We start from the raw sequence: 26,781 nt of genomic DNA, 5'->3' as shown, positions 1-26,781 counted from the left end.
TTGCACAGCAAAAGAAACCATGAACAAAAAGACAATCTATGGAATGGGAGAAAATGTTTGCAAACAGTGTGACTGACAAGGGATTAATTTCCAAAATATGCAAATGGCTTATATAACTCAATGACAAAAAACAACTCAATCAAAAATGGACAGAAAACCTAAATAGACATTTCTCCAAAGAAGACATACAGATGGACAATAGGCACATGAAAAGATGCTCAACATTGCTAATTATTGTTGTTCAGTCGCTGAGTTGTGTCCAACTCTTTGCCACCCCATGGACTGCAGCACACCAGGTTCCTCTGTTCTCCACTATCTCCCTGAGTTTGCTCAAATTCATGTCCATTGAGTCAGTGGATGCTAATTATTAGAGAAATACAAATTAAAACTACAATGAGATAGCATTTCACGTTGGTCAAAATGACCATCATTAAAAATCTACAAATAACAAATACTGGAAAGGGGATTGAGAAAAGGGAGCTCTCAATCACTGTTGGTGAGAATGTGAATTGGTACAGCTACAATGGAGAATTATACAGAGTTTCCTCAGAAATCTAAAAACAGAGCTATCATATGATCCAGCAATCCCACTCCTAGGCATGTATCTGGAGAAAACCATAATTCAAAAAGGTACATGCACCCCAATGTTCATTGCAGCACTATTTATAATAGCCAAGACATAGAAGCAACATAAATGTCTATTGACAGATGGATGGATAAAGAAGATTTGGTACATGTGTACAATGGAATACTGCTCAGCCATTAAGAAAAAAATGAATACTATTTGCAGTAACATGGATGGACTTAGAGGTTATCATACTGTTTAGTATGTTTATATAGTACTAAATTTATATCATATGATATCACTTATATGTAGAATTTAAAATGTGATACAAATGAACTTATTTATGAAACAGACTCACAGACATAAAAAAAAGATCTATGGTTATCAAAGGGGAAAAGGGAGGGAAGAAGAATAAATCATGAGTTTGGGATTAACAGATACAAATTACTAAATATAAAATAGATAAACAACAGCAACCTACTGTATAGTGCAGATAATTATATTCATTATCCTATAATAAACCATAATGGAAAAGGATATGAAAAAGAATATATATATATGTATAAGTGAATCACTTTACTGTGCACTAGAAAATAACACAACACTATAAATTAACTATATTTCAACTGAAAAAAAGAGTAGTAAAATTTTTAAGGCCTAATAAGAGCAAACATTAAAGATGAATACCAGGATTTCTATAGATTTGTATATGTAGCTTTTTTAATTAATTTTTTATTGAAGGATAATTGCTTTAAAGAATTTTGCTGTTTTCTGTCATACCTCAACATGAATCAACAATAGGTATACATATATCCCCTCCCTTTTGAAACTTCGTGTGAAAATTCATGAGATGAAACAAATCTTCTGTCCAATAACACTTTATTTATAAATTATAATGTGTAGATAATCGCTACATCTGGTATGAGAAGAGAAAAGGAAAAGATCTTTATCATAAATCAATGAAGTATCTGCACTTTTTTAAGCCTGACACCACGATTTAGGCTAATTTTGTGCCTAAATAGACAGAGGAAAGATGTGCTGAATTCAGGCCATAGGAGGCCATGTTTTTTTTTTCCCCTTTTAGATTTTAGCTATATTAAATGACGTATATTTTTTGTAATTCTGTTAAATTAGAAGGTTTCATTAGAATATTCTCATTCCTTTGGTTTGGGAATACACATAGGATGAATAATAAAATTATAAAGTTAGCATTTTGACAATGTCAATATGACTGAAGCAATTCACTTCAGTTGTCCAAAATGCAATTTGACTCAAAATATGCTGGATGAATTTCTATTTAATCAAAGTGATAACTTGGCCTCAAATATAATGTCACTAGCCTTGAGTTCTGGTAATTATACAGAGTAAGAGTGATTAGAAATTTTATTACATATATTTAGGCAGCATTGGAACATCTTAAATGTTCAAGTGTAGATAAAGCAGTTATTATAAGAAAAATAGTAATATAAGCAGTCATGTGTGGCTTTGGACGATTTTATCCAAAGTGTTAGGAATTCTTTTCTCTGGATGGGTGGGAATATAGGTGCTATATGCTTCCTTTGCATATTTGTATTTTTCTCTAAAAGCTACCTTTGCTTTTGTAGTAATATGAAAGAAAATTAAAAGAGCTAAAGAGACAGTTTTTAACAGATAATTAAAAGATCTTAAACTTTCAGTGGATTTAGTTCTTATTTATTTTAATTTAATTATGACTGATCTAATAGTTTTACTATGCTTTCATTTTCTGGCACTGTTTAAAATATATCAATTGAATTAAAATGTTTTTAAAAACAGAAAAATGAACCAAGATTCTTAGTCATATGAAGAGGCTTCAAGACTACTCCTATGGCTCTCCAAATTGTCAATACCATACTACAATGAAGAGGATATGATATTTTTTTCCAAACAAATTAATTCTGGCTAAATTGTCTGCTGGCCAACTTATTTCAGCTCAAATTTTAGTAAGAATCTCCACTTTCAGCCCTCTTGGCAAGGATTTTTGCCTTTCTGGTCTTGAAGTAAATTATCTGCTAAACCCATTGACAATAAGATACTCAAAACATAATCACTGGGAGTAAGATCTGTGGGATAAAGTTTTAACTGGTGCCCTTCAAAATAGTACTGGTACATGCGAAAATATTTCTTTTGTGGTTAAGGCTATTTTTGAGATTACCAACAAATGTGAGAAGTAAAAATCTTTGGTTGAGACTTGAGTCTCAGAACTCTAGATTCTGGGTGACAGGGGAAAAAAAAAATTAACTTGTTTTTGAAGCCTTGAGGAATATGGAATCCTGGCTCATTGAAGATTAAAACCAACACGGGTCACATTACTTACCATTTAGTTCACTAGTTGGGTCTGCTCACTAGCATTTATAAGACTGAAGATAAATATTATATTCTGTTTGTAGAGACTACTTTTGCAGAATGCCCCGGATTAGTCCACATAGACCTAAAGAAAAGAAATGCAATGCTTTCATTCTAAAAAACTGAGAAGAATCAAAGGAAAAACCAAAACACAAACAAAATAAAATATATCTGTTTAAAGAAAGCTCTCTGAGGAAGTAAATAGTTTGGTTCGTTTAGGCTTTTAAATTATTCATCACAAATCCTTAGAATTTTAATCTAGTTTAACACTACTATATTTGTAGTATTTCCTTCTGTTGATTAATTACTCAAGCATTCTTCTTATTGAAAAATTTAGGAGTTCTTGTGCTGACTTTCTTCGTGAACAAATGTCATGTGAATACAGTCACCAGAAAGGACCAATTTATTATAGCCTATGGAGGACTGAGGGGAGCAATCTGTTTCTCCCTTGTTTTTCTGCTCCCAGAGTTTTCCAGAAAGAAGCTCTTCATTGCAACAACTACAGTTGTTATCCTCTTTACTGTTATTGTTCAGGTAAACAAAACAAAATAGTACAATTTGAAATCTTCCACTTAGATGGATATGAATGGGCCAACATTCTCTTTCTAGGTCTTGAACTGAGTTATATTTAGGAGAGACAATTATAGCGTGTGAAATAGTCTTTACCATAACTTAAACAGAACATTTGCCAAAGCTGAGATATTTCTTTTTAAAGCAATAGGAGAATGGATGAAGGTGCCATTTATTTAAGTAGCTGACACCAATAGTTTTACAACAAGTACTGCATTTTAGCTACTTAAAAAGATAAGGTTGGGGTTGAGTGAAAAGGAGAAAATAAATGAAATACTTTAAGAATTTAATTCTAAAGAAGCTTTTCTCTTGAATTTTCTCTTTATCTTGTCCATATCATTATTTTTCTTGAATCCCCAATTTACTGCAGTTTTATTTTATACAGCTGGCCAAAAGAATATTGGAAAAAAGTATCTAAAAACCTGTTCAGCAACTTAATGAGATAGTATTTCAAATTTTGGCTAAAATGTTTTAACTAGAGTAATGATGGTGGATGTGCGTGTGTGTGTGTGTGTGTGTGTGTGTGTAGTGGGAGAAGACAAGTCAGAAGATGTGAATTTGGCAGGCTTCTCTTTAAAATAATTATTTCTCTAGAATGGGTGAGATAATTCCTTAGGCTTGAATGTTTTATTTTGTTTGTAAACGACTGACTAAGATCGAACACTTATAAATTTTATTTAAAACTTAATGAATTTTATTAAACCTGTCCCAAATCAAATTATACTTTTATCTGATTAACTGATTTTCACTTTAATATGTGTCAGGTAGCACAATGTTACTTCAAAATACAAAGTCATTTTAAAGAATAAACTTACAATTCCTATATGTTTTAGAATTCTTACCTAATATCTCTGATAATTTATCAATAATAGTCATGAAATGAAATGAAATGTTAGTTATTTTGTCATGTTTGGCTCTTTGCAACACCATGGCCTGGGGCTCACTGGGCTCCTCTGTCTGTGGAATTCTCCAGGCAAGAATACTGGAGTGGATTTCCATTCCCTTCTCCAGGAGATCTTCCCGACCCAGGGTTTGAACCCGGGTCTCGTGCATTGCAGGCAGACTCTTAACTGTCTGAGTCACCAGGGAAGCTCTCTAATATTCTCCTTTGATTTTACATTTCCTCCAAGTATTCAAATGCATCTTACTCCTAGAGACTTCATCATTTGACATTTACATTTTCCCATCGATTAGTAGTATAATCTATTTAAGACCCTAATTGGGGAGTTCAGGTGTTTTGGAGGGATGTTGTTGGATGATTGCAATTGTAGACAAATTGTACAATGGAGAACTTCTCATGTTATTCTAGTACCATCTAGTGGTGAAAATATTTGCAGAGATTTAATTTCTGTTTGAGAATGGAGACCCATTGGGGAGAAAAGAGCAAAACTACAATATATTTTGCTTCTTAGACATTGATAAAATTGCCATGATACGCTTCAGGTAAATGTGTGCCTGGCCCACCATCAGTATAACATGTCTTTGTATTTTTTCTTCTGTGATATACAGGAGATATTCTGGAGATATTCTGATTTGGCCATTTCCCCATTATTCTTGAGGGGAAAGGAGTACTAAAGTCGAAATCAGAAGACCTGATTGCTAATCACAACTTCATTCCAGATGAACTTTCTAATCTCAGACATTTAAATGATTACTCAGTATTTTTTTTTTTTTTTTTTGTAGAAAGAGGATACAGGACTTATGTTTTAGGGTTGTTTTGTTATAAAGATTAAATAATAATATAAGTTTAAAAGACTTTGTATTTATAAGATTATATTGTTATTATCACTATGACTGAACACACAAGTTATCTTCACATATTGTGTCAGGTTTTCAGTTCCACTTAACTACAATTTGGATTCTGCCCTCACTGTTCCACCAAAATTATTCTTGCCAAAAGGTCTCTGCTGGCTTCTGAAAGGGCTTCCCTGGTAATTCAGATAGTGAAGAATCTGCGTGCAATGCAGGAGACCTCCAAAATCCCAAGTTAGGACAATTCTTTTGTCCTAACATTATAAAACTTGTCAGCAGAGTTTCAAACAGTTTACTACTTCTTTCTTGACATGCTTTCTTTTTTGCTTTTCTTAGCATCATACCCTCCTAGTGTTTCTGTCTTTCTGGGAATTTGCTGGATGATCCTTTTCTGTTGGGTCTCTAATTATGAGAGTTCTCCAGTATTAGGTCATGGACATTCAATTCTCACTATACTTTTTCGTTAGATGTTTATATCCATTTTCATGGCTTCAAGTACAATATAAACTCTGATGACTTCTAAATGTTTGTCTCCAGCTCAGCTATCTACTCTGAGGTTCTAGATATTTGCATTCAACTATTACATCATACTTCTACTTGGATGTCTCACAAGAAGATCACAGTTGTGAACTGTGAAAAAAAAAAAGCCTAAAAATTGTGAGTTATGTTTTATTCAGAGAGCTCACTGAGGACTATAGCCTGGGAAACAGCCTCTCAGATACCTATGAGAAAGTGTTAAAAAATGGTAAGAGAGGAGCCAGGATATATAGGAGTATTTGCAGGGGGGGGGGGAAGAAAAAGCATGTTGTCAAACACCAAAACATTGCGAATTACAAAAACCAAACATCTCAAGTTAATGATTTCAGTGTTTTTCTATATATGGGAAGATGCAAGAGAATGAGTGCATTGAAATTATTCCTTAGATATGCATCTTAACTTTCCAGGGGCAGTGTCCTGTTTTTATCCATTCTGAATTCCCCTAAGGGTATAACTTTGAGGATGGCTGCAATGGGTGATGGCAGGAAACATTCATTTTTTTTATGGGAATGGCAGATAGTATTTATTTTTTGTCCACACAGTCAATATGTCTACAGAGGATAGATCTGATCCTTATCTGTTTTTCTTCTATCTTAGTAAATGACACTGACATCTACCCATTTACAAAGACATTCTACAGAAATGTAGAATACATATTTGATTATTTCCTTTTACTTATCCCTCATATCAAGCCCTGTGGTTTCTAATTCCAAAATACATCTTTAATATATGTACTTGATTTTAAAATATGTCTAGATATAGAAAGTTGTATTAATAATATATTTTGACTCATGACACCAACACCAATTTGAATCATTGACCCAATGAAAGAAAGGGAAAGTGTTAGTTGCTCAGTCATATCTGACTCTTTGTGACCCCATGGACTGTAGCCTGCCAGACTCCTATGTCCATGGAATTCTTCAGGCAAGAATACTGGAGTGGGTTGCCATTTCCTTCTTCAGGGGAACTTCCCAACCCACGGATTGAATCAGGGTCTCCTGCATTGTAGGTGGATTCTTTATGGTCTGCGCCACCTGGGAAGCCTGTTGAAAGAAAGTGAAAGTGTTAGTCACTCAGTTGTGTCCAACTCTTAGCATTCATTTATTCATTCATTCAATCACTCAATACTTCTGACAGTTGTGAGCCCAACACTAAACTTGATAAAGTTAATAATAATCCATGCAATGCACTATCCTATTTTCTTTCATCTCTCTCTCTCTCTTTACAGGTGGCTGATATCCTGAATAAATCATTTATTATTCTCTTGTTTTTTAAAAAATGCTTTTTGAAATCACATATTATACACATAGGCACACACACAAATAATATAATTATCAGTTTAAATTATTTTTTAACTTTATAAAAAGTCTCTAAATGGGGGTGTGTATATGTATGTTTTGCATGTTCAGTTCAGTTCAGCTCAGTCATGTCTGACTCTTTGAAACCCCCACGGACTGTGGCATGCCAGGCTTCCCTGTCCATCACCAGCTCCCGGAGCCTATTCAAGCTCATGCCCATCATGTTGGTGATGCCATCCAATCATCTCATATTCTCTCCATCTCATCAAATCATGTTATGCATATAGCCTTCTAGAATTTTTTTGTCTATTAACATTTTATTACTAATATTTATTTATATAGTTGTAAGTAGCTGTAGCTCATTAATTTTCAGTGCTCTACAATACTACATTTTATGAATATATACAAATTTATTTATTAATTGTCCTTTCATTTGATAAAGGTTTTCTTTTTTAATTTTAAAAATGGTATTTTCATGAGTATTCTCATATCTATCTTCTTGTGGAATCTCTGTGCTATTCTCTATTACCATTGCCATCATCTTAGTCCAAGTTGCCATCACGTTTCCAGAACTGCCTTAAAATTTTCCATTTTCCTTTCCTCTTTCAATCTATTATCCCCACAGAATCAAAAGCAATATTTTTAAAACACAAATTATATTACATACCTTCCAAAATTCTTTTATTGGTTATTTTTTAACTTTTAATAAATTCCAAAACACTTAGCATGACTATAAGTTCTCTCTAACAAATATGGCTCATGTCTACTTTTGAAGTCCCATGTTTTGTGGCCATTCTCCATCTTGTTCCGTGTGATTTAAGCCTCCTGAACTGCATCAAACTTGACAAACTTTTTCTCAACTTGAGCTTTTTCCAACATGTCATTCACTCTCCCCAAAACACTATCTCCTAAGTTCCTTGCATGTCCATCCTCCTTTTATCCTTTAATCTTCAACTATGTACAGCCTCCTCAGAGAAGAATTCCCAGGCCACTCTATGTAAGTGTGTTTGATTTCATTTCTGGGAGAGAAGAAACTAATTAAATTAAGCCTTGGTTTGACGGTGTGGGGCTTAGTATAAACGTCTCCATTTTGGGCTTATTGTTTTGAACACTTTCATAGGATTTCCAAGGTAAGAGAAACCCAAGTAAGATGGTAGGTGTTGTGAGAGGGCATCAAAGGGCAGACACACTAAAACCATAATCACAGAAAACTAGCCAATCTGATCACACGGACCACAGTCTTGTCTAACTCAGTGAAATTAAGCCATGCCCTGTGGGGCCACCCAAAATGGACAGGTCATGGTGAAGAGGTCTGAAAGAATGTGGTCCATTGGGGAAGGGAATGGCAAAGCACTTCAGTATTGTTGCCTTGAGAACCCCATGAATAGTAGGTAAAGGCAAAATGATAGGATACTGAAAGAGGAACTCCCCAGGTCAGTAGGTGACAAATATGCTACTGGAGATCAGTGGAGAAATAACTCCAGAAAAAATGAAGGGATAGAGCCAAAGCAAAAGAGTACTCAGTTGTGGATGTGACTGGTGATAGAAGCAAGGTCCAATGCTGTAAAGAGGAATATTGCATAGGAACCTGGAATGTCAGGTCCATGAATCAAGGCAAATCGGAAATGGTCAAACAGGAGATGGCAAGAGTGAATGTCAATATTCCAGGAATCGGCGAACTAAAATGGACTGGAATGGGTGAATTTAACTCAGATGACCATTATATCTACTATCTTGGGCAGGAATTCCTTAGAAGAAGTGGAGTAGCCATCTTGGTCAACAAAAGAGTCCGAAATGCAGTACTTGGTTGCAATCTCAAATATGACAGAATGATCTCTGTTCATTTCCAAGGCAAACCATTCAATATCACGGTAACCCAAGCCTATGCCCCAACCAGTAATGCTGAAGAAGCTGCAGTTGAATGGTTCTATGAAGACCTCCAAGACCTTTTAGAACTAACACCCCAAGAAGATGTCCTTTTCATTGCAGGGGACTGGAATGCAAAAGTAGGAAGTCAAAACACCTGGAGTAACAGGCAAATTTGGCCTTGGAGTACGGAATGAAGCAGGGCAAAGGTTAATAGAGTTTTGCCAAGAGAATGCACTGGTCATAGCAAACACCCTCTTACAACAACACAAGAGAAGACTCTACACATGGACATCACCAAATGGTTAACACCGAAATCAGATTGACTATATTCTTTACAGCCAAAGATGGAGAAGCTCTATAGAGTCAGCAAAAACAAGACTGTGGCTCTAATCATGAACTCCTTATTGCCAAATTCAGACTGAAATTGAAGAAAGTAGGGAAAACTACTAGACCATTTAGGTATGACCTAAATCAAATCCCTTATAACTATACATGGAAGTGAGAAATATATGTAACGGACTAGATTTGACAGAGTGTCTGATGAACTATGGATGGAGGTTCGTGACATTGTACAGGAGACAAGGATCAAGACCATCCCCATGGAAAAGAAATGCAAAAAGGCAAAATGGTTGTCTGAGGAGGCCTTACAAATAGCTGTGAAAAGAAGAGAAGTGAAAAGAAAAGGAGAAAGGGAAAGATATTCTCATTTGAATGCAGAGTTCCAAAGAATAGCCAGGAGAGATAAGAAAGCCTTCCTCAGTGATCAATGCAAAGAAATAGTGGAAAACAAGAGAATGGAAAGACTAGAGATCTCTTCAAGAAAATTAGAGATACCAAGGGAATATTTCATGCAAATATGGGTTCGATAAAGGACAAAAAAGTTATGGACCTAACAGAAGCAGAAGATTTTAAGAAGAGGTGGCAAGAATACACAGATGAACTGTACAAAAAATATCTTCATGACCCAGATAATCACAATAGTGTGATCACTCACCTAGAGCCAGACATCTGGAATGTAAAGTCAAGTGGGCCTTAGGAAGCATCACTACAAACAAAGCTAGTGGATATGATGGAATTCCAGTTGAGCTATTTCAAATCCTGAAAGGTAATGCTGTGAAAGTGCTGTACTCAATATGCCAGCAAATTTGGAAAACTCAGCAGTGGCCACAGGGCTGGAAAAGGTCAGTTTTCATTCCGACCCCAAAGAAAGACAATGCCAACTAATGCTCAAACAACCGCACAATTGCACTCATCTCACACACCAGTAAAGTAATGCTCAAAATTCCCCAAGCCAGGCTTCAGCAATACGTGAACTTTGAAGATCCCGATGTTGAAACTGGTTTTAGAAAAGGCGGAGGAACCAGAGATCAAATTGCCAACATCCACTGGATCATCGAAAAAGCAAGAGAGTTCCAGAAATACATCTATTTCTGCTTTATTGACTATGCCAAAGCCTTTGACTGTGTGGATCACAATAAACTGTGGAAAATTCTTAAAGAGATGGGAATACCAGACCACCTGACCTGCCTATTGAGAAACCTATATGCAGGTAAAGAAGGAAGAGTTAAAACTGGACATGGAACAAAACACTGGTTCCAAATAGGAAAAGGAGTACGTCAAGGCTGTATATTGTCACCCTGATTGTTTAATTTATATGCAGAGTACATCATGAGAAACACTGGGATGGAAGAAGCATAAGCTGGAATCAAGATTGCCGGGAGAAATATCAATAACCTCATATATGCAGATGACATCACGCTTATGGCAGAAAGTGAAGAGGAACTAAAAAGCCTCTTGATGATAGTGAAGGAGGAGAGTGAAAAAGTTGGCTTAAAGCTCAACATTCAGAAAACTAAGCTCATTAAATCTGGTCCCATCACTTCATGGGAAATAGATGAGGAAACAGTGAAAACAGTGTCAGACTTCATTTTTTGGGGGGCTCCAAAATCACTGCAGATGGTGATTGTAGCCATGAAATTAAAAGACGGTTACTCCTTGGGAGGAAAGTTGTGACTAACCTAGATAACATATTAAAAAAGCAGAGACATTACTTTGCTAACAAAGATCCGTCTAGTCAAGGGTATGGTTTTTCCAGTGGTCATGTATAGATGTGAGAGTTAGACTGTGAAGAAAGCTGAGTGCTGAAAAAATTGATTCTTTTGAACTGTGGTGTTGGAGAAGACTCTTGAGAGTCCCTTGGACTGCAATTGATTCTTCTGAACTGTGGTGTTAGAGAAGACTCTTTAGAGTCCCTTGGACTGCAAGGAGATCCAACCAGTCCATCATGAAGGAGATCAGTCCTGGGTGTTCATTGGAAGGACTGATGTTGAAGCTGAAACTCCAATACTTTGGCCACCTTCTGTGAAGAGTTGACTCATTGGAAAAGACCCTGATGCTGGGAGGGATTGGGGGCAGGAGGAGAAGGGGATGACAGAGGATGAGATGACTAGATGGCATCACTGACTCGATGGACATGAGTTTGAGTAAACTCCAGGAGTTTGTGATGGACAGGGAGGCTTGGTGTGCTGCGATTCATGGGGTCACAAAGAGTTGGACACGACTGAGCAACTGAGCTGAACTGAACTGATAATACATATCAGTATATCTATCTTCTATTTTTTTTTTTTTTGTCACTAAGTTGTGTTCAACTCTTTCCACTCCATGGACTGTAGCTTGCCAGTCTCCTCTGTCAATGGAATTTCCCAGGCAAGAATACTGGAGTGGGTTGCCATTTCCTTCTCCAACCGGCTCAGTGGTAAAGAATCCATCTGCCAATGAAGGAGATGTGAGTTTGATTTCTGGGTTGGGAAGATCCTCTGGGGAAGGAAATGGCAACCCATTCAGCAGTCTTGCCTGCGAAATCCAATGGGCAGAGGAATTTGGTTGGATACTGTCTATGGGGTCCCAAAAGAGTTGGACACAACTTAGCAACCAAAATACAACAAAAATAATCTATCTTTTATTCATTCTCTTCTCCACTTGGGTGATGTCTGTCTCCTTGCTAAAGTGAATTCCATGAATGCAGGAAATAAATATGAATTATTCACCCCTATATACTCAGTCTACTAGTGTGGCTCCAATGAAATGAGCAATAAATATCTGAAGTGAGGAAATAAATGAATAAATAGTAAATAAAAGTTAATTTGACATATGAATATACATTATGAACATTTGTAGCAGAGGTTTGAAATCAAGACCATTTTTTTAAACCATGATTTTTATTGAGTTACTCAAGCTTCATTTAACCATATATTATTTACTACAGAGATTTAAACATAAAGAACAAAATTTTGTCTCTCAACTATTCTACATCTTTAAAAGACCAGAGTATAATAGTACAAAATACTATTTTGTAAATGTAATGTAAATGTAAAATGGCTTATAAGAGGAGATGTCACTGAGTCAGGTTGGTTTGACACGTTTATTTTAAAAGCATTAATATTGACCTATCCATGGTAGACTGAATAGAATGAAATAAGTTAAATGAAGATGGAGAGTCATGTAAAAGGGTTTAAAAATGCAAACATGGAGTCAACCTTATCTATTGCTGATTCATGTCAATGTATGACAAAACCCACTGAAAAAATAAATAAATAAATAAAAAAAAAAAACAAAGACAGGTCGTGAGACAGATCATGGTAGGAGGCTTTTTGTCTGTGAGAAATAGTGTTAATGGATGTAGTTATATCCCATGAAAGCACTGTATGGTGATTTTTTAAATGTCAGAATGAATTTAGTGGAATTGCATAACTGAAATATCATCTAAAAAGCAGGAATTACATACAATTATTTATGAAAACCATGTGAATAAGATGATCACCTGACTTTGGGCAATTCAGATGCATTTACAAAAAATTGCATAGCTCCAAATTGGAGAGGAAGCTTTTGGGGTGGCATGTTCATTTGGTGTGTTAAAGCAGTCAGGGCCATGGTAATGCATTTTTGTCATTCAGAAGTGCTGATGAGTTGATGAAAAACTAGGACACCCCTGAGATTCTTTTAAGTTTCAACCTTAACATTAATGAAAATTATTACCTGCTTCTTTCCACATTTTTGAAATAAGGTAAAAATAGAAACCTCATGGGAATGCTTTTACAAAGTATTTTGAAAGTGACTAGGTAGTGTGGAAGTTCATTTGAAAGCAGTAGATTTTGTTGTTTATTTCAAGCCGGGTTTTTCCATATTCCACTTCATATTTCTTACTTCAGTTCATAACTCTTTCTTAAAGTCCTTGTTTCCAAATGTAGATGCCAGGGCAAATCTCATCTTCTTCTCTTACTTTGCATTCAACCATACTTGGTTTAAAAAGACAAAGCAAAACTAAGTAAAGAGAACTCTGAAAAGAGCAACTTGGCTTACAGTAGTCATCCACAGAAGCACCCTTAACTTCCCAACATAACTGTATCTGTTCCTAACCTCTTCTTTCTTTTTCTTATAACAGAGCTGGGGGTCTCCTATCTCAAGCTATCCTCTGTAATCTATTCCTTTTTTGCCTTGTGTTTTCAATCATTTATTTTCTATGATGTATATTTACACTGTTCTCAACTAGATTCTTCCCATCAACTTTAAACAGGCTCAAGCAATTCCTATTTAAAACACACTACAGCTACACTAAAGTAATGTTCTCTCTTGACCACACAAAACTTTGTTTCTCCCATCTTTTTAATTAAGGCTACTAATAGTCATTTGTCATTCTCATTTCACTTGAGCTTCCCCAGGGAATCCACGAGTCAAACTCCCACACTCTTGAAATATTCTTTTTTGTGTTTTGTGACAACTGACTTTCTGATTCTCCTTACTTCTCTGGTTTCTCTTTCTCTGTCTCTTTTGCAAGCTTATTCTCATTGTGTGTTTATTTACTCAGTTATGTCCGACTTTTTGTGACTCCATGGCCCACTGAGCTCCTTTGCCATTCTCTTATCCAGGGATGATGAATAATAAAGACAGAAGTATATATCTGAGGTATTTGTCAATAATTGAAATGAAAATCTCTTGCAGCATTTTGGCTCTGTGATTTAAGTACTTTCTGATTTTGAAATATAGTGGGAGATTTTTTTCAGTTTTTTTTTTTTTTAATGACCCACATTTTTGTCCACAATATATATTCCTGATTGATCTTTATGAGGGAAAATCACAGCACTTCCCTCTAGTGTTAGACCAATGATCCATCTGAATTTTAAGAAAATGTTCTAAATTTTTATCATGGGCAGATTAAGACACCTGTGCATATGCACCCACACATAGACACACATAGAGACACACCAGGGAAACATTCAAGCACTAATTTCATATGAAAGAAATTCAGTTTTTTGTTTTTCATTTTGTAGGGAATGACTATTCGTCCTCTTGTTGACTTATTAGATGTGACAAAAAGAGGAGAGACCTCTCCAACTGTGAGTGAACAAATTCTCATTCGGGTAAGATGTCTATATATCATGTATGTCATCTTGTTGATTGGAACTAACTCTTGTATATTAGATCTTTACGTGTTAGATCTTCTTATACTTGAATTTCTCTAATAAAAGGAGTTGTGATTTTCTGAATAGGTATTTGTTATATTGGGCTTCCTAGGTGGCTCAATGGGTAAAGAATCTGCCTGCAATGCAGGAGATGCAGAAGATGTGTGTTCAATCCCTGGGTTGGGAAATTCCCCTGGAGGAGGGCATGACAACCTACTCCAGTATTCTTGCCTGGAGAATTCCATGGACTGAGAAGCCTGGTGGGCTGCAGTCCATAGGGTTGCAAGGAGTCAGACACGACTGAGGCGACTGAGCACACATGCATGTACTCATTTGCTATATTGTAACAATCTATAATTTGAAAATCAATCAATCAGTTCTTTTAGTAAGTGATAAGATCAATGAAAGTCTGAATGTTAGCATTTGCTCTTGAGAGGGTAACAGGTAGGAAAGCTAGAGATCCCCAAGTAGCAGGAGGAAATAAACTGCAAGTGAAAGTGAAAGCCGCTCAGTCATGTCCAACTCTTTGTGACCCCATAACCTATACAGTTCATGGAATTCTCCAGGCCAGAACACTTGAGTGGGTAGCCTGTTCCCTTCTCCAGGAGATCCTCCCAACCAAGGTTTCCTGCATTGCAGGGGGGATTCTTTACCAGCTGAGCCACCAGGGAAGCCCAGTGGCAGACATTATTTTTTCCTTCTATACACAAAATTAAAAGATGCTTCTTTTAATTCTGTGTTGAAGACACCCGGTTCTGCCTTGAGCTAACCAATGTATTTTTCTTATGGAAATGTTTTTCTTAAGCTGTGTTAATGAAACTAAGCATCAGCTTTGGAATCTGCCTTTCTTCAAAATGGTTCTGCCTAAGACCTTTTCTTTTCTCAAACCTTGGGCTGATAATGGCTCAACAAACCAGTATTCATGTCACTTGTTTTATGGCCACGGGATGACATGGTACCATCCTATCTCAAAAATGCATATTGTGGGAAAGGGGCCTGGTGAAACTCCCTCAGCCTTGAGGCATCTCTCTTATCTGATTAATAGCTTTCTAACAGCCATAAAACACCTTGCTAAAAACTAGCAATGGGGCACTCTTTCTGTTCCTTTCTGATGTCTATGTCAAAATCTTTCCCTATCTCTGTTATGCTTTAATAAAACTTTGCTGCACGAATAGGTCCAAGTAGTCAAGCCTCATCTCTGACCCCCAATAGAAATCCTCTCCTCTGGAGGTCATGAATCCTGATGTAACACAAGGCTTGCAGCAGCAACCTTTCACTCTGTTACTATCTGGCTTCCCACATTATCTTAGGAAAGTCTTTTAACATTTTTGTGCACTTGGTTTCCTAATCAGTAAATTTGAATGGCTGTTTACATGATCTCTGAAGGCCTATCCAGGTTGAATAACCTATGAATTAAGATTTTTTTACTGTATATTATGATTATAAGTGTTTTGGGTTTAACATATTAATTCTTAATACTAGACTAAATTATCCAGTAGCTGAATTGATTTTTTGTTTGGTATTATAAAGCAATTGCTTACAAACTGACCTTGTAATCTTTATGTAGTTGGGAAATTTTTCTTGGGATATTTTAGCCTTTGGTGGAGTTTTTAATATACAACCAAGGATTGAGAAAGTTAAAAATTTCCATATGCAAATTGAAAAATATACTCTTTGACACAGAGTTTCAAAATTACCCAGAGTTTAGACAAAAATGCCTTATTTCTACATTAGAAGTAAGGAGAAGATCAGAGAAATTTAAAGATGTGAACTCTATCACTTGGTTTTGTCTTCCTATAGAAATAGAATTGTTTTTTGCTTATCTTTGGTGGGCTTTTATAGAATGTAGCAATAGGAATATAGAAATATAGAGAATGTTAAGAATGCTATCAAGATATTCTTATTTTTATTAATATGGAAACATTTTGGGAATTTTAGTCAAAGGGAAGGGCTGGTTTGTCCACCTTACTTCTAACTTCAATATGGAACAGACCATAATTTTCTGGGATACATTTTCTGCACATATAATGACTTTCATATGTAAAATACTTATTTTATTAATAATTATGTGCCCAAGAGGGCTTCCCAGTGGCTTTAGTGGTAAAGAACCCACCTGCCAGTGCAGAAGACATAAGAGACATGGGTTCAATCCCTGGGGTGGGAAGATTCCCTGGAGAAGGGAATGACAAGCCACTACAGTATTCTTGCCTGGAGAATCCAATGGACAGAGGAGCCTGATGGGCTATGGTCTATAGGGTTGCAAAGAGTTGGACAAGACTGAAGCGACTTAGCAAGCATGCATGTGCCTAAGAATGTGTACAGATAAACATGATTAGCTCAACTGATTACATTCTTCTTTCAAATTTTATTAGCTAATTGCCCAAGTTGTAAAATAAGCATATGTTGATAATTTTATTATAGGGAAAATCATATTTTTCCTGTGTTATTCCTACCATATGGATGAGTTTTAATGATTGCATAATATATATTATATTGATAAAACATAATATAGCCAATTTATAGGACCAAGTCAAATTCTATTTCCTTTTCCAACTTTTTATTTTAAAGATGTCAAGTGTACAGATTTCAAACATAATTCAATGAATACATATATACCCTTTACCTTGACTCTCTGTTACATTTGCCACATTTGTTTTACCACTCTATTTATATTGGTATATATTATTACTGTCATTTGCTGAATGATTTGAAACTAGGTTGCAGACATCCTGACTATTCACTTCTAAGTGCTTCAGCATGCATTAATATTTTTAAGTAAAAGGACATTCTAGTACATAATCACAACTGTTAATCAAATTCAGAAAGTTTAACAATAGTGTTATCTAATTTAATTATGTACTCAAATTTTTTCCAAATGTCCCAATATTTTATAGTATTTTTCTCCTCACCTAGGATCACAAGTTGCATTTATTTAATTATTATTATTATTTTTTCATTTATTTTTATTAGTTGGAGGCTAACTATTTTACAATATTGTAGTGGGTTTTGTCATACATTGACATGAATCGGCCATGGAGTTACATGTATTCCCCATCCTGATCCCCCCTCCCACCTCCCTCTCCACCCGATCCATCTGGGTCTTCCCAGTGCACCAGGCCCGAGCACTTGTCTCATGCAGCCAACCTGGGCTGGAGATCTGTTTCACCATAGATAATATACATGTTTCAATGCTGTTCTCTCGAAACATCCCACCCTCGCTTTCTCCCACAGAGTCCAAAAGTCTGTTCTGTACATCTGTGTCTCTCTTTCTGTTTTGCATATAGGGTTATCGTTACCATCTTTCTAAATTCCATATATATGTGTTAGTATGCTGTATTGGTCTTTATCTTTCTGGCTTACTTCACTCTGTATAATGGGCTCCAGTTTCATCCATCTCATTAGAACTGATTCAGATAAATTCTTTTTAATGGCTGAGTAATATTCCATGGTGTATATGTACCACAGCTTCCTTATCCATTCATCTGCTGATGGGCATCTAGGTTACTTCCATATCCTGGCTATTATAAACAGTGCTGTGATGAACATTGGGGTGCACGTGGCTCTTTCAGATCTGGTTTCCTCAGTGTGTATGCCCAGAAGTGGGATTGCTGGGTCATATGGCAGTTCTATTTACAGTTTTGTAAGAAATCTCCACACTGTTCTCCATAGCGGCTGTACTAGTTTGCATTCCCACCAACAGTGTAAGAGGGTTCCCTTTTCTCCACACCCTCTCCAGCATTTATTGCTTGTAGACTTTTGGATAGCAGCCATCCTGACTGGGATGTAATGGTACCTCATTGTGGTTTTGATTTGCATTTCTCTGATAATGAGTGATGTTGAGCATCTTTTCATGTGTTTGTTAGTCATCTGTATGTCTTCTTTGGAGAAATGTCTGTTTAGTTCTTTGGCCCATTTTTTGATTGGGTCATTTATTTTTCTGGAATTGAGCTTCAGGAGTTGCTTGTATATTTTTGAGATTAATCCTTTGTCTGTTTCTTCATTTGCTATTATTTCCTCCCAATCTGAGGGCTGTCTTTTCACCTTGCTTATAGTTTCCTTTCTTGTGCAAAGGCTTTTAAGTTTCATTAGGTCCCTTTAGTTTATTTTTGCTTTTATTTCCAATATTCTGGGAGGTGGTTCATAGAGGATCCTGCTGTGATTTATGTCGGAGAGTGTTTTGCCTATGTTCTCTTCTAGGAGTTTTATAGTTTCTGGTCTTACATTTAGATCTTTAATCCATTTTGAGTTTATTTTTGTGTATGGTGTTAGAAAGTGTTCTAGTTCCATTCTTTTACAAGTGGTTGACCAGTTTTCCCAGCACCACTTGTTAAAGAGGTTGTCTTTTTTCTATTGTATATCCTTGCTTCCTTTGCCGAAGATAAGGTGTCCATTGGTTCATGGATTTATCTCTGGGCTTTCTATTCTGTTCCATTGATCTATATTTCTGTCTTTGTGCCAGGACCATACTGTCTTGATGACTGTGGCTTTGTAGTATAGCCTGAAGTCAGGCAGGTTGATTCCTCCAGTTCCATTCTTCTTTCTCAATATTATTTTGGCTATTCGAGGTTTTTTGTATTTCCATACAAATTGTGAAATTATTTGTTCTAGTTCTGTGAAAAATACCGTTGGTAGCTTGATAGGGATTGCATTGAATCTATAGATTGCTTTGGGTATTATAGCCATTTTGACAATATTTATTCTTCCAATCCATGAACACGGTATATTTCTCCATCTGTTTGTGTCCTCTTTGATTTCTCTCATCAGTGTTTTATAGTTTTCTATGTATAGGTCTTTTGTTTCTTTAGGTAGATATACTCCTAAGTATTTTATTCTTTTTGTTGCAATGGTGAATGGTATTGTTTCCTTAATTTCTCTTTCTGTTTTCTCATTGTTAGTGTATAGGAATGCAAGGGATTTCTGTGTGTTAATTTTATATCCTGCAACTTTACTATATTCATTGATTAGCTCTAGTAATTTTCTGGTAGAGTCTTTAGGGTTTTCTAGAGGATCATGTCATCTGCAAACAGTGAGAGTTTCACTTCTTTTCCTATCTGGATTCCTTTTACTTCTTTTTCTGCTCTGATTGCTGTGGCCAACTGTTGGGTTCCTTTAAAGGACTGGAATCTGGAGGTACGGAGTCGACGATAAGAAAGTGAAAGAGAGAAAGAGGTCGATGTCCCTTGGTTTATGCAGAGGACCAATAAAGTCCTTGACACAGGACTTGCATCGCTCACGAAGGCACCAGGCGCCCTCTCGAGGGGGTCTTAGAAGCCCGGGCAGAAAAGTGAGCACGACGGGTCTCCACGCTCCAGAGAGTCAGCCAGAAAAGGAGAGAGAGAGAGAGAGAGAGAGAGAGACAAAAAAGACCTGGGGACCCAAGCTCTGATGGAGCAAAGGTGCTTTAATGATTTTTCTTTGAGTATATATAGGCTGCAGTACAAGAAACTTCTTTCGGGAATGATAGAGATCAGAAAACCAAATGTACAGCAAATGTTACCAAGGAAACATGGGCTAAAGTTAGTCACAAGGTCAGAAGACAATCCCTATCTCAAGAAAGGGGAAGGAGACTAAGCTGTTTTGTCCTAAGGAGAATGTTTACTAAAGGAGACTCATGCTTGCCTCACACAATGACCTCAGTCCCTGGGAGCAGCGTGCTGTTCCGCTTGAAGAGGGACAAAGGACTCATGAGAGACAGCACGTAGGAATCCTCCCGTTAAACATTCCCTGACAGCCAACACTTCCAAAACTATGTTGAATAGTAGTGGTGAGAGTGGGAACCCTTGTCTTGTTCCTGATTTCAGGGGAAATGCTTTCAATTTTTCACCACTGAGGGTGATGCTTGCTGTGGGTTTGTCATATATAGCTTTTATTATGTTGAGGTATGTTCCTTCTATTCCTGCTTTTTGGAGAGTTTTAATCATAAATGAATGTTGAATTTTGTCAAAGGCTTTCTCTGCATCTATTGAGATAATCATATGGTTTTTATCTTTCAATTTGTTAATGTGGTGTATTACATTGATTGATTTGCGGATATTAAAGAATCCTTGCATTCCTGGGATAAAGCCCACTTGGTCATGGTGTATGATTGTTTTAATATGTTGTTGGATTCTGTTTGCTAGAATTTTGTTAAGGATTTCTGCATCTATGTTCATCAGTGATATTGGCCTGTAGTTTTCTTTTTTTGTGGCATCTTTGTCTTGTTTTGGAATTAGGGTGATGGTGGCCTCATAGAATGAGTTTGGAAGTTTACCATCTTCTGCAATTTTCTGGAAGAGTTTGAGTAAGATAGGTGTTAGCTCTTCTCTAAATTTTTGGTCACACATTGCATTTAGTTGTCATATCCTTTCAGTTACCTTTAATCTAACACTGTTTTTCAACATTTTGTTACTTTTCATGGCACTGCCATTTTTGAAAAGTTCATGAATATATTTTGTATCAATATAATATTACTCAAATTGGGTTTATTATTTCTTTATAAATATATTCAGTTTATTTTTTGTGATGTCATGTCAAATTAAACTTTTAATCTTAGCACTTAAAGTCCTTTGTTAACTGCTTTCTTTCCCCACCCTTGATCTACATCTATCCAGCCTTCTTTTTTCATAAATCTCTTATAAAGTTCCTTATTTTCTCCCATGTGTGTTACTCATGATGTTCCCATTACAAGAATGATTTATTTTTTCCGTATATAACCCCATTTCTTCTAGGGCAAGCTCACCCTGCACAGTTTCATATAAGCCTTCTCTAAATTCACCTTTTTCTATTTTTTTCCTAAATATTCCTTTTCTTGCTGCATTTATACATATACACATGCCAGGTTTAAATTGAATTATCATGTATGTGCTTTGATCTTGCCTCTCCAGTTCAGTTCTATATCTTTCAGAAGCAAGAATTATGCCTTTTACATCTTTTATTTCTTTCACTTTACCAGGCCTAGACTTTGGTAATTGAATGAATTTATCATATGATACTGATTAATATGTGCATTTTCATTTTTAAATGGAGACTCTCTAATGCTTATGCTAGAATTATTGCAAACATTCGCATTTATAAATATAGATGTTCCTTTTTATGCTTACCCTGAAAAGAGTTTAGGATTAAAAAAAACAAGCAACTCAGATGAAATCAACAATTTTGAAGATGGTTTTAGGAGATCCTTAAGCATTAACTAACCAAGTTCCTCATGTATACTATATACTTAGACATATGTTTTGTTTTATTTCAGTTCTTTGATCATTTGCTGGCTGGCATAGAAGATATATCAGGACACTGGGGACAATATTACTGGAAAGACAAGTGAGGATTTGCCAAAAATATGCTTGTGTATATGCATAGAAAAATGGAAATGAGCCTGTGTATCTTTCTGTATGTTTCTGTTAGGAATAGTTGAGATTTACTCATTCACATGTTTAAAAAATGATAACAGCTAAAGAAACAAAGATCTTTCTTTTTCTTATCATGAAGGATATGACCAACCCTAAGTCCGGACCTTAAAACTAAATAGTGTGTCATAAAATTCTCAGACCTTCCTGGGGTGGGGGTGGGGGGTATTATGCACAGTTCCAGGGAAAGTGATTTTACTTCAAATCATGTTACTATCCTAAATGAAGTCTCTAATATTTTGTCACTTAAAACGTATCCAAATTTTTTTATACGTCAGTTTACAATTCTAACTACTGTTAGCTTCCTTCCGCATCTCTTTCTGTTCTCTCTGCCATATACCATACTGTAGTCATGTCTTTACTAACACAGTAAGTTCAGCACATTGTTACCTTAAAGCCTTTGTGTAATGTTCCTGTTGCCTGAAATTCTCTTTTACTTGATTTTTGCATGCCTAGTACCTTCATGTCATTTAAGCCTTGGCTAAAATTTCATTTCCTCAAAGAGTTATTCCCTTAATATTCATTCTGTATTATATCAATGTACTGTAATTATCTGATATTTTAATGTTTTTTATTTATTAAATGATATTTTATTTTAATTTTAAAAATATAATTCATATAAAATATATCATTCTTATAAGTTTCTCTCCAACTAAAATATAAGTGGCAAAAGGACAGAGACCTTGTTTGCATTGTTAAGTTATGTAACTGTAGCACTTAGAAAAGTTCCTTCTACATAATAGGTGTGCATGTGTGCATGCTAAGTCACTTCATTCCTATCCAACTCTTTGCGACCCTATAGACTGTAGCCCACCAGGCTCCTCTGTCCATGAGATTCTTCAGGAAAGAGTACTGGAATGGGCTGCTGTGCCCTCCTCCAGGGTATCTTACTGACCCACAGGTCGAGCCCATGTCTCTTATGTCTCCTTCATTAGCAGGCAGGTTCTTTACTTCTAGCGCCACCTGGGAAACCCTACATAATAGGTACCTGATAAATATTTTTAAATAAAGAAGTGAATGACTTAGTGAATTATAAAAGGAATACTTTTAATGCTGATATTAAATCTAGTCTGAGATTTTAAATCCAAATATTTAGACTATTCTAAATTAAGACCTATTCATAAGTACCCTGGTAGCAACACATATTAAAATTTGCTGCTTCAGCCTAGATTCCTTGTAGGAGCTGTGTAAAAAAACAAATATGGCTTTAGCAGCAAACACTTGGCACAAGCAGTAGGGTCGATACTTTGTCAATATCCTTTTATGCCACATTACAGGAGAGATGGCTTCTATGGTGAAGTTAAGATCAGAGAACCAAGAGAAATTTTACTAGTGTTCCTCCTCAAAGAAAGTTAATTTTAAACTCTGATAAGGAAATATTCATTTACCCTTCTTGTAAATGCAAAGGATCTAATAAAAATCATTTTTTTCCATGTTTGATTTGGATGCATGCTTTTGATCATAGAGAAGGGATGTAAACCATGATAAACCATGATTGGGACATGTTTGTGTGTGTTAGTCCCTCAGTCGTGTTTGACTCGTTGTGACCCAATAGACTGTAGCCCACCAGGCTCCTCTGTTCATGGGAATTCTCCAGGCAAGAATACTGGAGTGGATTGCCATTCCCTTTTCCAGGGTATCTTCCTGACCCAGGGATCAAATATGGATCTCCTGCACTGGAGGTAGATTCTTTACCATATGAGCCACCAGGGAAGCCCCTACACTTACTGTCTTGCCCTTTCTAATAATGCAAACAGCCTAGCACAACTTTTTTTTTTTTTTTTTACAATAAACAATTTGAGCTAATTACCTGGCTCTCTGTTTAAGTATGTTCCATGTGGTTTTATGCAGTGACTTTTGTTGGTAGAAGAGCTACACACACACTTTGAAGACTTTATACTTACACAGATTTAGGTCATCTCCTTTCCTTCTCCCTTTGCTCTCACCTGTTGTATACAAATATCCTCTTCCTCTAAAGTAGAATCTCTACCATGCCCCATAAATTTCTGGGTCCAATTTTTTCATTGGCAAAAATTGCTATTTAACATTGTAAAGTTTTGTTTTTCTGATATTGACTCTCTTCCTGAGCAAATTTCATGTTGATGGCTTGAGCCTAGAGTCAAGGTGGCTTTAAACTCCTAGAGCATCAGAAAGTGACTTTAAAGTATGTAAACATTTAAAAAAGAAATAGATCTCAGGGAACTATTCAAGATTGTGGTGAATTTTTTTTTTAATGTGAACTTATTGCCTATAAATCTATATTTAGCTGGTATTTTCACTCAAGTGTTGTGAAACTGTAGTTTCACATGGTTTATTTTTCATTTTGTGAGTTTACTGTGTGAGTTTAAATTCAGGTTCCTTAAGCAAATAGTTAACACTGGTGTTCCAGTCCTTTTCCCATTCATTGAAATAAACTATATTTCAGTGGCCTTCTCTGAAATATAGACCCTATATAGCCAGTACTTCTGTTTTAGTGTAAATATTTTTTCTTCATAAGTCTGTATTTCCCTTGGCTTGATTGATGATAGTGGGATAATCCTAAAGCTGCAATTTCCTAATAAAGACATTTGAAATTAAAATTTCTTGTGTGTTTTTTTTTTCTTCTCTTTACACCTTAGAATAAATTTTCCATTTAAACAACTTACATATGAAATAGGCAGTGGGTGAACTAGTTCTGGGACCTTCTAACTATAGCATAAAAATTCCTGAAATAAATGGCACTAATTTCCTGGAATTTTTATTTTATTTACTTCTTGAACAGATTGGAGTATTTGAACAGCAAGTATCTGCAGAAGATTTTGCTCAGAGAATATGATCAGTCCAGATCAAGCATTGTGCTTCTTTATGAAAAGCTTGAAAGAAAACATGCTATTGAGCTAGCAGAAGCAGGCCAGTTAATACACACACCATCTAGTGCATCTTTGCTGTAAGTGTGTGCATGTGTGTATTTATGCATGTGTGCAGTGCATGCATGTATTTATGCATGTGTGTGTCTATGTTTTCATTGGTTTAGTGAAATATCACACAAAAATTGCAGAATTATTTAAAGTTCTATCCCTTAAAAGTGCAATCATCTTTCCTTGAATCACTTCCTGGGAAAATATGAAGAACTCAGTAAAATTGAGGATGTTTGAGTAGCACAGGCTGCATTGTTTAGCAAACAGTGGTGAACAAATCTTAATGGAATAAATTGTCTATGAAACTTCAGCTTCTAAGAGTTTAGAAATGTTGTCTCTTTTAAGAAATATATGTTTGCATTTTTATTTCATTTAAAGACTCATGTTGGATTTACATATAGGGTTATCATTACCATCTTTCTGAATTCCATATATATGTGTTAGTATACTGTAATGGTCTTTATCTTTCTGGCTTACTTCACTCTGTATAATGGGCTCCAGTTTCATCCATCTCATTCACCAGCCCAGGTTGTGTGCATGAGACAAGTGCTCAGGTCTGGTGCACTGGGAAGACCCAGAGGGATCAGGTAGAGAGGGAGGTGGGAGGGGGGATTGGGATGGGGAATACATGTAAATCCATGGCTGATTCATGTCAATGTATTACAAAAACCACTACAATATTGTTAAGTAATTAACCTCCAACTAATAAAAATAAATGAAAAAAAAAATAAAGACTCATGTTGGGTAAAATAATTTACCATTAGCTTTTGTTGATTATGGACTGAACTGAGTGTTAAAAGGTATTTAGTTTTTCTTTTTTGTTTTGCTGAAGAGAACAAATGGAGAGAAATATAATTTGGAGATTTCTTTGCTGTAGGTCCTTAGGTAATTGTTTGGAGAGAATAGATAGATCTTGAAAAGGGAAAATAAAACAAAGGGAAAGAAATAAGGAAAGAAAATTATGTTACTATGAATAATTATTAACTGTATTTGGTGCTGAGTAGGAATTGATACTTTCCTGCATCACAAAATTTTGAGGAGGGGGGAGGTTCTTTTATTAATTCTTTATAGATTGTTAAGATCCTTCAAGAATAATTTGTTTTAACAGGTATGAGGCAACTGTAGTTACATATTTAGTCTAGGACAAAATAATTAACTACCTTACCCTAAGGCCCATCATTCTTAATCAGCAAGTGCAGATTTGACAGGAATGCATTTCACCAGTGGATAGATCATTTCTCTATTTTACATTCGGAAGTTGAGGCCTCGATGTTTAGCCATTGTTTAATAGTAATTAGCTAGAACATTATTATAGCCCTTAGATATAAATGGTGTGTACTGACATGGAACTATATCCAGGACATAATATTGATTAGAATCAGAATAATGAAAAATGAAAGTGTAGCATGATGACTTTTATAGAAAATATAATTTATTTACCTGTATCTGTATGTGTGCATAAAAATTCTGAAAATGTGTACACCAAGAGTTAATTGCCATTTTTCTCTAGGTAATGAGATGGCTTGATTTTTGTGTTATTCTTTATATTGTTGTATATTTTTGGTTATGTATACATTAATTTTAGGGAAAAACCTTAAACCCATTGAGGAAAGGAAATCGTGAAAATCCAAAGCAAAACAGAACTTAAGGAAAAAAAAAAAAAAGATCCCAAACTCCACAGTGTAAGAATGGGAGTCCTCTGGGTTCCAAACAGTTGACCAAAGTTAAGCGATGTTTTTCTCAACAATAAGTTAGGAAATAAACACTAGAATACTATATTTTGATATAGTACAAAATAATTTTTGTTTTCAGAGATTATTATTTAGAATACAACATTTTTTTCATTGTTGAGTTTATGACTTGCCTTTTTAAAGTGAACTGCACCAGATGACCTACTGAAGTATTTTCTGCTATAAAGGTATTGCCGCTATTGTCTTAGTTGAATCTTCTGTATTAAGTAGAGGTGGCTGGCTATGGGGAGGGGAAGGTAGATGGGTAACAATTTTTACCCCATAGACTCTTGAATAGATCAGGCTTTGGACATATTTAGGAATATTAATATTTTTCTTTTAAGCCAGGTACAAATAA

At 35.7% G+C, this 26,781-nt stretch overlaps 1 protein-coding gene across 1 annotated transcript in view; it reads left to right on the top strand.

The window, feature by feature from the left end:
• The window catches only part of LOC133052734 (sodium/hydrogen exchanger 2-like), a 52,777-nt gene extending 28,051 nt beyond the window's left edge, over window positions 1-24,726 (top strand). Inside the window, exons 5-8 of the mRNA XM_061137601.1 lie at window positions 3,267-3,463; window positions 14,283-14,372; window positions 21,640-21,710; window positions 24,558-24,726. Of these exons, the coding sequence (XP_060993584.1) occupies window positions 3,267-3,463; window positions 14,283-14,372; window positions 21,640-21,710; window positions 24,558-24,726 (527 nt within the window). The remainder of the gene's footprint in view (window positions 1-3,266; window positions 3,464-14,282; window positions 14,373-21,639; window positions 21,711-24,557) is intronic.
• The last annotated feature ends 2,055 nt before the right edge of the window (window positions 24,727-26,781 follow it).

The sequence above is a fragment of the Dama dama genome, chromosome X (assembly GCF_033118175.1).
Source record: "Dama dama isolate Ldn47 chromosome X, ASM3311817v1, whole genome shotgun sequence".
NCBI classification, from domain to species: domain Eukaryota; kingdom Metazoa; phylum Chordata; class Mammalia; order Artiodactyla; family Cervidae; genus Dama; species Dama dama.
This window is presented reverse-complemented; position numbering and strand designations above follow the sequence as displayed.